The sequence below is a fragment of the Anneissia japonica genome, unplaced genomic scaffold, assembly GCF_011630105.1.
Source record: "Anneissia japonica isolate Jap-2015-1 unplaced genomic scaffold, ASM1163010v1 scaffold287778_len1315358_cov176, whole genome shotgun sequence".
NCBI lineage: Eukaryota > Metazoa > Echinodermata > Crinoidea > Comatulida > Comatulidae > Anneissia > Anneissia japonica.
The window spans coordinates 1,292,833-1,305,582 of NW_022702824.1; the positions used below are offsets into that span (position 1 = coordinate 1,292,833).

The 12,750-nt window shown below is 34.1% G+C and overlaps 1 protein-coding gene across 1 annotated transcript in view; it reads right to left on the reverse strand.

The window, feature by feature from the left end:
• Positions 1–2,261: 2,261 nt before the first annotated feature.
• Positions 2,262–12,750, reverse strand: part of LOC117104074 (homeobox protein engrailed-1-B-like) — a 23,235-nt gene continuing 12,746 nt past the window's right edge. The window contains exons 2-3 of the mRNA XM_033244735.1: positions 4,718–4,936; positions 2,262–4,090 (exon numbers count right to left, since the gene is read on the reverse strand). Coding sequence (XP_033100626.1) covers positions 4,002–4,090; positions 4,718–4,936 — 308 coding nt within the window. The 3' untranslated portion in view covers positions 2,262–4,001. The remainder of the gene's footprint in view (positions 4,091–4,717; positions 4,937–12,750) is intronic.

A 12,750-nucleotide genomic window follows, 5' to 3' on the forward strand; every position in this document is an offset into this window, starting at 1 on the left:
AACAAAAATAATAATAATAATAATAATAATAATAATAATTATAATAATAATAATTATTATAACTAGACTTACTATGTTCAACAGAACATAGGGCTTTTCCCCATTGCTTTAATGAGAAATGAAGTTGAAATTGCAACAAAAACAAGAGTCGTTAAAAGGTATAACGTTTAAAAAAAAACACGGAAAACTAATATAATTTTAATGAAGTGGAAAAAAATTAAGTGGGAAAAAAAGAAAAAAAAACAAAAAAAAAAAAAAACAACGAAAACCAGGTTCACTGCGACGTTATTAATGATGACTTGAACTATGGCTGTAATGGTAATAGCGAGGTACATCGTGACCCATAACTATTATGCGCTATATGGGCCGACCTTACATAGGAAAGTGCATTTTTCAGTTCATAGTGATTCAATGACTGAAAGCAAAAATTGTTCATGCATACCACGGTAGTTTCCACACCCTACTGCGGATCGTCACCAAAATTGGATAATTTCTTCATTTCACCATGAAAAACTATTCTGCAAAGTGTCATTTTTATCCATCTATATTCCTGGGATCCTCAAATTTACACCCTAACCTAGATCATCCTCTACACATAATAATATCTTCCTTGTAACTTGGGTTAAACTTTCCCAAAAGTTTAATTCGGATCAGTTGACCCGTTTTTGAAATCTAGTCTGGGACGTTTTTTTTTTTTAAATGGTCCTCATATTCACACCCTACGCCGGATCATCACAAAAAATCAGTAATTTCTTTACTGGATCTTTACAAACTATTATAGAAAGTTACATTTACACACATTGAAAACTTTTTATAGATATTTACGTATGGGATCTCAATGAGCCTCCAATGTACACCCTTGACTGATTCGTCGCCAACACATAATAGTATCTTCCTTGTTTAAATAATAATAATAATAATAATAATAATAATAATAATAATAATAATAATAATAATAATAATAATAATAATAATAATAACTAAACAATAAATATAAATAATTATAATAATTAAAACAATAATTTGGAAACAAAAATGGAATTATTAACGCATTTATAATAATATGTAGGATAGAAAGTGCTTGTTGCCCCCTTGTAATCTGTAATGACGACTGAGAGAGGCGTTAGTCCAAAGTCCGCAAGCATACTATACGAGTGGCGAGTGAATAGCGATGACGTCAGACGTCCAATGAACGGTTGCGGTGATTGACAGGTCGATGACAGCTAAAGCAGACAGACATATAATTGGGAAATACTAAAAGACTAGTTAAGCCCAGTGTATTTTATTTGGCTAAAGCAGAATCATCATAAATATCTACTTCTATCGTGTTATACAACTTAAAGACTCTCGTAATTATAATCCATACCTATAATACTGATTCCTGTTTTCAAGAATTTTCTTTGGCGATTTGGAATTAATAAGCAAAATCCAGCAATGGCAATGTTTATTGCACCTTGAGTAATTCTAGGGGAAATCATCTAAGTATGGGAACCACACCCCTTACATTACATTGAAGTTCTTCATTCGCTAAACTCGAGATGAGACAAGTTGATAAAGCGTTGACTTTAATCCAGGCAGGATTATTTAACTGCGGGCAAAGGAAACTCGTTACAAGAAGAGTTTGTTCAGGTGAATCACCACAAAGCTCCTGGCAATTTAAGCCTATCTTACACCTTACACAGGTGAGATGAGTCGGCCAAGGACATACATTTCTGGGTCACACCAGAGACAGACCTAGGCCAGTCGTCCAAAGTGATTCACATTTTGCCTCCAGCTCTCGGTAATCTCGTCATATTAAACACAGTGATGCCTGCTTAAATCAATTTTGTATCTTTAAGTATTTCCTTCACACAATTAAATCCACGATTCAGATTTTAGGTGGCATATATTTACATCATGTTATCATTATCAATTAGGCATTAGATGCCAAGTAAGCAAAAAATTGACCTTTTAGGAGTGTCAATTAAACAAATGAACTATAAGAACAGGGAAAAGAATACACGCTTTCTTACAGAAACACGTGTTTTCCTACAAACGCACGCGGTTTACGCTTAGTAAAACACGTGCGTTAGTAAAACAGTAAAAATATCCAAGGGGCGGGACGTAACAGAAACCTCCATCATACAAACTCGTATCTTAGAACTGCAGGAATTTGCTGTAAAAAGTAGTTTATTTCATAGAATACCTTGTGGCGCTTGCTGTGCATTACGTCATCATGCAAATCCTTTCACGTGACAAAATTAAACACATAATCACATTAATATTTTTGCTTACTGTATTTATTTTCAATTTGTGACGTAACTCTGTAACGACGTTACGAATGACAATTTTATTTTCAGAATAGGTCCAGGCCTTATCTTATAACAGTGTCAACAAAACTTTCAAACGCAGCCGCGTGTTTGAGGTAGGCGTGCGTGAGATACTGGCAATAAAATTGCTACATAAATATTTACAATAACCATAATCATATATACAGTATGGTAGACACTCACAGGACTATATTGTCTTATAAAAACAACAATTGAAATATGTGTACCAATTCTTCTGTGTCCTTCAATTAGAATTATTTACATATGTGACTCAATTTGGGGATAATAATTATTTCAAAAACACTAAAATTATTCAGTCAGTATAGATTGGTTTTCATAAAATCTCTTTACGCTATCGCCGCTAGCTGTCGGCGACTCTGACTGGTCGATCGATTGGCAGAGTCTTCCCGACTGCGTCGGGAATAGCTACGCAGTGTTTAAAAAAAAAAAACTGTAGCGAGATAGTAGCGATTTTATGGAAACCAGGATTCTGTGGTGTCGATTAAATCTATAGCACATTATATTTCAGACGTTTCGATCCTCAACTTCCGATGAAACCTAAAAAAACTACGGTAGATGTTAAAATTAAATTGCTAACTTTAAATGAAATTTTTTACCTTGATTTGTAGAAAGAAATGATTCCTAAAGGATTTCTTAGCCTGTGCGGATGCACTACATGGGAGATTCCATATATTTTATTTAACGTGATAACTTTCCCAAAACGTATAAATAATAATAATAATAATAATAATAATAATAATAATAATAATAATAATAATAATAATAAAAATAGTAATAAAAAAAAATCACAATTAACTTAAATTAATGTTTTGTTTTTCTCATTTTAGTTATAGGCCTAAATAGTTAACAGGGCCGCAATTGGTATGATAGTACTCAAGCAAGCATAACCGTGATTTGTATGCTGCTGAATTTTTTTTCGAACATTCGAACATCTCTTGTTAATATAAACATCAATATTGCAAGAAGAACGTATGATTAGATTCGATACATGCATACAGCTTGATTCAAAATCCATCTCCTCACCCAGCAAAATTAATAAGAATTATATTATGTTGAATCGATCTTTACAATTAAAATCGTACAATATACAGATAGGATTTATGGTGTTACAGTACAAGACACTAACTACACTTATTGAATCGTCTGCCTCACGACCTTTCTTATAGTATAAACTGGCGCGAGCGTACCTCATACGCGGGAGCATGTTTAAAATGAATTGTTAGTGTTGAAATTGGTTACTGGCTTGTGTTGCGTAGTATAGGTCTTTACGCGCTCGCTTATAATCTTTTGTAAGTGCGCGTCGTGCACATAGATCGTGAGACGGTCGCTTTATGCATGGTTCGTACATGTACTATATTTTGACTATCTTCGTTTGAACACGTCATATATTATGCCGCATTATGGGAAAGGAAAGCCGTCAATATTGTCGTGGTTTCTTTCTCATTTAGTTATCACATTTTGCATAATGAACTTATGTGTCAATTTCATACTGAATGCAACATAGTGCCATTTAAAGTTAATAATAGGTTAAGTAAGAAAACGGGTCTGCTCGATCCCAGATAGTGGATGACGCAGCATGAAAATATACGGTACCATACACGGCAGTCCATCACGGATATTGGATAAAGAAACACGGTTGATCTGGTATAACTGCAACCACAATTTGAATCATCAAGTGGTTTGCGTGGTAGCATATGGTGTCACAGTTACCCCTTCCCCTGTCCCGTACGGGTCCTCGTTGTTCTTCCAGGCGAAGTTTCCTGACGAGAACAACATTTTATACCGTTCGGTTAAAGACATGAAGCGATGAATTCAATACAAATATTTGAGCTTAGCACTTGAATTGTACCAACGCTGATGTCAAAAACTCAGTAATTTCGATACCACTACTAACTGCCATGAGGTTCAACACGGATTTATTTATATTTAGGGATGGGAATAGCTTAGACATCACGTGATCATGCGCACACCATGATGAAATTAATTCAGTGATGTCACACACGTATAAAACATAAATTATTATAATGATACAATTGCATATATAATTATATAATTTGATATATTATATATGCATTCAACAGTAGGTATGTACTGCATAAATCCCACATTTATAATAGATATACAATATATATATATATATATATATATATATATATATATCGTATATATATATGTATATATATATGCATTTATACATATATACATACATATAAATATTTATACACATCTTATATATATATATATATATATATAATTTATTATGCATGTATCTTTGTATAATTATATGTGCACAAAATGTTCTTAGCTGGAATCATCTTTTAAAGGTACTGTCGAATGATTGTACAGTCCCTGTGCCATAAGTTCTGTTGCTAAATCATTTCTAATACCATTCGATTTCTTGATCTTTGCGCGCTTATTTTGGAACCAGATCTTAATCTGTGACTCATTCAAGTTGAGATCGTCTGCCAAACTGCGGCGGCGCTGTTCAGTCAAATAATGATTAATGCGAAACTCTTCCTTCAGTCGCTGTAATTGCTCTGCAGTAAACGCCGTCCTAGGCCTCTTCTCTTCCCGTTTGTCACGAGTCAAACGCCTTGTTCTGGGCCCTGAATAAGAAAAAAAAAACACAAGAAATATTTCAGTAACTTGTTGTTATTGGATAACAAGGCAAGATATTAAGAAGAACCTGTAAAACTGCGCTCCCCCTGGCGATGGACGTGGCGTCCAACCGAAAGCAATACAATTGTACGTCGCACCTAATCAAGATGAAGATTAAATCTCAATCTCGCATTTAAGCAGTTGCCATAATACATCAACTTCGATTATAAAGAAAGCCCACGAGACTTTCCGAAAATAACCGATTGTTTGATTTATAACCGTCGACAAAATAATCACACAAGTGGTTACTATCACATTAATTTTGAGTGTTTTTGAGATTAATGTAACTTTTCATTGTTTTTAATTGTTAATTTTTCATATTTTTAGGCCTATGTTGCTAGATCTACTAGTTTTAGAATTACTTTACTAACGATTCGGACACCATTATTTATTAACAACTGGGTCATCATATAGCAGTTTTCGTATCAACCTAAACCAATACTTTCTTGCTCACTGTTTCCAAAAGAAGATCAAGGCCTATCATTCAAAGACGTCCGTACGTCCATAATTTTTACCGGAAATAGAACAAAGGAATTGAGTTTAATCCCTGCTTATTAACTAAAACAAGCTAAGCCTTCAACGTACTTGCTTCGACAGAGCTCACGGCTACGCTCCCTTGCTCACATTATTGCGGAATATCAGAAAGCGTTAATTTATCCAGAAAAGGCGTTGAATCGGGACGAAGCGTGAGACTCATACTAAAACCAAAACGAGGTTTTGGTGTCAGTGATAATTGCTTTAATTTCAGCTTGATCCAGCGCTGCGTAAAGGTACTATATGCCTACTGATACATTTGTCTTCATTGTTTAACCGTGGCGATATTAATAGCTGTATGGTTTTACTTAATGCAGTTGCTAATTAAATCAACAAAATTCATGAATTGAATATATGTTCGAAAAGTCACTGGTCTTGAAAATTGAATGCGTTTGTTTATGTGTGTATGGAGAGGCCTAAACTGATGGATGCAATAGCATTATAAGCATCATAATACAGTAGGTCAATGACATAGAAGTAAGAAATAGTACAGCATATAACAATAAGAAATAAAGAACAAATAAAGAAAATCAACAAAATGTCACAATATGGATTAATAATTATTCTTTACTCAAACCAGCAAAGGTAAATGTCTCAACATTGCGAGCAACAATAACATAAATAAAGAATAGCAATAAAAATTGAATTAAAAGAGTAGTGCAAAAACTAATTCGTCGTGATAATAATAATAGAGTCATAGTTATGGATTACCATACCATACAGACGGATGATACAAATGCCAATGGATGTAACAAAAAAGCTAGGTTTCCATACAATCGCTACACGTTGTCGCCGACAGCTTTCAGTGATGCTGATTGGTCGGTCGAATCGGAGATTCTTCCCCCCGATTACGTCAGCTACAACGATTGCACTGATAACACTGTAGCGACTGCAGTGTAACGATTTTATGGAAACCAGGTTCAACTACAGGCCTATACAAACTATAACGAAATTACCAGTATTTCATAATTATCCAAAAATAGTCTCTATATAATAAATGATTACCACATATAAGTCATCTCTACTTTAGCCAGAAAATTCGACCAAAAATCAAAATTCGCACGTGCGTATGTTTTTTTTTAATTATTATTATTTTGGCTAACATTTTGCTGTATAAATTACACCCACATCGTATACATGAATATAATTCATGTTGTTCAAGATCCGATGGTTATTAAAATAGAGTACCGGATATATCATATATTTATAATATTGAAAATATGAAATATAAGCCTTAAGTATGCCGACCTTGCAGATTAAAACTGATGAATAGTACATCATGATTCCTAAAGTGTTAATTAATTAATTAATGCGGTTTTAATTAACACCTTGCTGTTAGCTGTTGATAATTAATTTACGGTGAATCATCTTTAGTAATCACTTTATTAATTATTCGATATCATTATATACAATTCATGTAATTGAACATAACATATTTTAAAGTTATGTTGAGCTCAACGATTCATGATAATATAGAATTAAATTTAATAAAATTGGGTAATAAAGTATGGTAAAATTCAGATTGATTAGGTTTATCTAGCTTATTTAAACATACAAACGAATATGACTATTCCTAATACCATTTATATTATATGCATTGGTTTGGCTGATAATAGAAACCCTCATATTTTGTGCGGTATAAATTTATATCCTTTATTAATATTGTCAGCCAATCAGAACAACTAAATTACTTTAATATGCGTATGATTAGAAGTTTATAACTTTGTTGATGCTTTAATATGAAATATTTAGTTTAATTTTCGAAGGGATTTTAAGATTTTATCTATTTTATATTTAAATGCCTATGTAGTTTAAGATAATAAGGAGACAACGGCCCAAAATAATCACACGTCAAGGAAACTATTTTTTTTCTGGTTCTTTTTTATATTTTCTTCAAGCCTAGGTTCAGTGGTGTTGAAATCAATGATCCTGAGTATGTTTGACTAGAGATACGCTCGATAAATACCCGCCATGTAGAGAAATATAGGATTAATACCGTATGTTTAGTACTTCACAACTTACATTTTACATATCCTAAATTTACGATCACTTTGTTTTATGTACGCCTTAAAAACGTTAAAAATGGTTTGATTGTAGTCATTCGAAATTGTGATTATGGCGAAAAGCAGCAAGTTACTTCATCGTACGCAAGCTGGTGTCTCAAAAGAGCACCAGAATAACAACATTAATCCTGAGCTGCACATTTTTATAGGGGTGAGGATGGCTGTTCATGCCAGCAGATTAGGCCAAGTGTCTCTAGGGGGCGCGAGAGCGTCGAGGCCCCAGTGAAATATCGCGAGCAGAAATTGAGAACGGATGGCATGTTAACAGGATGACAACGACACAGAGGTACATAGCAAGATGATTTAAGTAGATTTCTGTCAGTCATTGAGGAGAGTAGATACAGAATTGAAGAGGCATTGTGATGGATATTATCGCTTTTGCTTTTCCCCGAGTTTATATTGTTTTATCTGTGCGTATAGTTAACAATGGACTTATTAATTAGATGACAAATATGACAAAGTGAGATATTTATCTATGGTTGACAAGACACTTTTAAATATATACATATACATATATACACACACACACAGTATATTTAGGCCTATATTTTTTCCCCCTAGAATTATGTGTCATAAGTTTAGTGCGGTGTATCCTCCGAGTTCAATTGCTTAGGATTATTAAGCAGCCTATCGGTCGGTTTAATTGATCAGTCAATCGACGAATCGGTTGGTCGGAGTCAATCGCCGTTTGTCAGAGTCGGTCGATTATATGTTCGTCGATCGGTCGCTTGGCAGACCCGAACTGCCAATCGGTGGATCGATTAATTGTTTGATCGGGGTCATCCTGTTAGAGTTCGTCGTTTCGTCAATCAATTTATCGGCCGGTCAATCGATAAATCAATAAATAATAATAACAGTGCTCGAATAGGAGCATTACCGGTAAGTCATAATCGTATCAAGCATAGCTCTTTAACGAAAAGTTGCATGAAGAAAGGTATCTCTGTCGAGACTCGAACCTGTTTTTTGGTGATCACTGATGTGTCCAAAAATTTCTTAAACATGGAGCGAATATATTTCTAAGCTACATTTATCACGTCATGCTTTGAAAAAAAAACCCCATGAGTATAATTATGTTAAATGAATAACATCCTGATTGACGTACTCTGTTGACTATCCCTTTAACTGCCTTCAGTGGACTGGTCCATGACTGTAACACTTTGCAATGAAAAGGCACTGAGATGAACCGATGTGTTGCTAATAGGCTATTTGAATTATCTATACAAGATATGATTACAACGAAAAACAAATATTTAACGTCGTTAGCGCTGCTACTGACAACCGTGTTATTTTAGGAGCAGCGCGCGCTCTCTTCGGTGTATTAGCAGCTTTTTGATTGCCTTCAATTATTTTACCATACTCAATTTATAAACAAAGATGTTGCAATGGTGAATGTATCGATGATTTACTTCATATATTTTTTGGTCACAGATAATGCATCACGGAACAAAATTAACAGTCAATTTACTAATAACCTTCTATCTACATCATTTATCTTGCGGTTTTTGCGTGACAAGCGATTTATCAGAACATTTACATTTTGACTGGGATATTTAGTTTTTTTTAATGTTTCTTATAAAAGTGGTAGGCCTAACACATTGTGTTATTTTCATTTAATCACGTATTTGTTTATATGTAATAACGTTATTTGAGGAAGTAAGAGGTGCATGTTGAAGAAAAAACGATGCATTTTCTATCAGTTTTCGTAATTTGATTGTACAGTATTTTATTGTATTTGTTGCAGGGCCCTGGAAGATAATAATGCATTTTCTCTGATCAGGTTACCCAGGGTAATAAATAAATAAATAAAAATCGATTTTCATTTAATATCATGCAGATGGTAAACGTAGGGTAATTACGCTGTCAATGTATTTCAATGGTTTTATGATTCTATAAATAAAAATATTTTTCGAAAACCTACCTGGAAAGTTATTAAAACGTTATTATAAAGTAAAATTGTTAGCTGGACCCTACTAGAATATATTACATTTCACGTGCGTATACTCTAGTAATATGCCTACTGTTCCCCTTAATATTACAATGTCACAGTTTATTAAGTGTGTTATATCACGTGGCTTCGAATAAACTGCATAACATATATGTTACATCATAACCGCAAACCGCAACATACCGTATCGTAACGCGGCGCACTACCGTCTTCGTCGGCAGCTGACGCAATTGGACGACTCCTCAACGCGACGATGACATCGCGTTGCCGTTTGTTTTCAACGAAGTTCCAATACCAGTTTAATTTGGGTCTATATATTAATTATATTGTATAATAATTTGAATAACCTAGTTATATATAGACATAATGAAAACTTTGTTTCAACAAGTCCAAATGTGTCAACTGCTGATGTATTCTCCTCAAGAATTCAGGAGGCATTAAACAATTCTGTGCACACGAGAATTTGCGCTATTTCCCAGACTCGTCTAATGAGCAAAAATAACAGCCCGGTGTATGTTAGAAATGTTCTGGGGACGCGTTTCCAGCGACGTTTGATGCTTCTCGTCTGGGGAGCAATCTATTTGCCATTTCTAAGTAAATTGTGACATTATAATCAGGAATTCCTCCTCCAAAACGACATCCGATAGTTATACCTTTAACGTTAGTCATTATAATGTAATTCCCTTGTCAACACTGGGAAGAAAAAGACGACGAACGAATCATACAATTATTTATGAGCTAGAAGAGGTTCTACTCAATGACGTCATTTTGTGGATGAGACAGGAGTATGAACAGAACATATTTAATATACAAATTGGAACATGCGGGGTTTTTTTTCGATTTTTTTTATAGTAAACATTGATATGAGACCAGTTGATGCAAATCTGAATGTAGGCCTAATAATATAATCATGTCAATTGTTTAAACATTGTATTTCTTTCGTATACATATATCTATTAAAATATTCAACAATTTAAATAAAATTATATAAGCATTATATATTACGTATTTCTTTATAATCCCTTTTACGTGTATCTATGAAGGTCTATGTAATTACCTGAATCATGAATAAAGGTGGTGATTTTTCCACAAGAGAGAGAGAGAGAGAAAAGCATAGGCCTAGGCCTGGTCGCAACAGAAAAAAAATGAATCATGGGAAACGTTATAGTAAACAACAAATCTCTTCTATAAGGTTTACTAACGATATTACTAATTAATATCATTTAAAATAATTCATATTTGTATATATATATTTTTTTCAAACTTTGAGGGAAGGGATAGGCCTACGTCGTAGGCACGTGCGCGCATGCTTCGTAAATTCAAAAGCAATAATTTTCAACTTTGTCAAAATGTGAAACGATTGCAAAATAGAAAAATAGGGCCCTCATTGGATCATGTGTATGCTGCAGAAACTAGGTCAAAATTATTCTAAAAATACCGTAAAACCTCGAATTGAAGCCCTGGGCTTCTTTATTTTTTTCGAACTTCAGAAGGGCTTCTTTTCAAGATGCATGGGCTTCTTTTCAAGGCTACTTTTGCAAAGTAAAGAGGGTGGATTCTTTTTCAAAATGAATACTGTAAATTTTGTGAATTTGTACTAAGCCTATAAAACAATAAATACGGCCACTGTAACATCAATCTGTATCATATATTTAAATGGCATTTAATCATCTAAACTACTGTATAAACCAAGCTTGTTTTTAATTTATTTTGTTTTTTGAAATGTTTTGATGTATGTACTGTACTAAGTCGAAAAGAAGCCTTGCTATCTTGAAAAAAGGACAATGGGCTTTTTTTCGGTTCTAATTTTGCAAACTAAAGAGGTGGCTTTAATTTGAAATGGGCTTCATCTCGAGGTTAAGCCCACTGGGCTTCAATTCGAGGTTTGACGGTTGTCCATTATCGGACAATGTGCCATCAGCCATTGGTAGTCTGTCAAAACTTAGGACCAATTACCGAATTACTGATAGGACTACATTCACACTATACTTGGAACCGGATGCCTGCCAAATGAAATAAACTGAAATAAACCTTAAAACACTCTATTTTATAGCAAAATTCCACTGCCACAGCATAAAGTATATCTGCACAAGCGCAGTATACTCAAGCTAATCTGCCGACCTTACTTAGGATTATAATAATGTGTTGATATTTCCTCTGCATTGCACAAATATCTCATAATCAACGCAACCTCAAATTACTTGGTGTTGTAGATGTTACAAGTCATCGACATTTCCTGTAATAACTTCCAATTATATTGTTTTGTCGTACTATGGTAAGTTCGACTTCTGTAAGTGGTTTATTGGGTAACTATTTAGGGTGACACCTGTCCAATTTAGTCTGAAGCAATAAGTAAAATGCACCCCTACCATGTTAGGACTGTAACAATTTATTTTGTCCATGAACGAAACACTGACACCGAGCGCCACAATTGTTTAAGGGTAGTCCTACTAATAAAAGATTAAGTCAATAATTTACAGACATTTCCCCCCCCCCCCCCCCCCCCCCCCCAAAAAAAATCTGCCAGCCAATACTAATGAAATAAAATGTATGTAGGCCTATGTTTATTTATCATTTATTTAACATTAGTCCAAGGGACCAGGGCAGACACAGGACTTTGCTTAGTACACCAGAATAATTATATTTCCATACTTTTTGAGAGTATACTGACTTTCTTTTTCTGTGTGTGCACTAAATCTAATAACGGTACTTATACATTGCAAAACAATCTATTAAGGGGTCTACTTTGTGTTGAGGTAATGAATCGCTGATATTTCATGATTATAATATTAACAAAAATGTTTCATCTTAATGGTTGCTTAAGCATTTAACTCGCAGTACACTAGCTATTAAAAGACTACGAGTTTATCTGTATACAGAGAAGTATACCCGAAGGAGAAGCTTCAGCGATATCGAGGGAGAACTACCAAATTAGTAATACTGTACTAGGCTGAGATACATAGAATTAGACAGCAATTTTCGTCTTAGTTTGTGGTTGAATTTGTTGTGGACATCAGTCGTCAACACTTCACCTCAGGATAAGGCGCCCAATTTACACGTTAAGCTCATTAGACGAGTGATACCACGTGTTGAATGACTATTTCATGGATTAGGGTTAGAGAAGTTTTCGTTTTTGATAACCGCAGAATATAATAATGATATAATAGGCAATTGAAATTAAACGAGTAGGTAAATTATAGAAACAGTGTTGAAAACTATA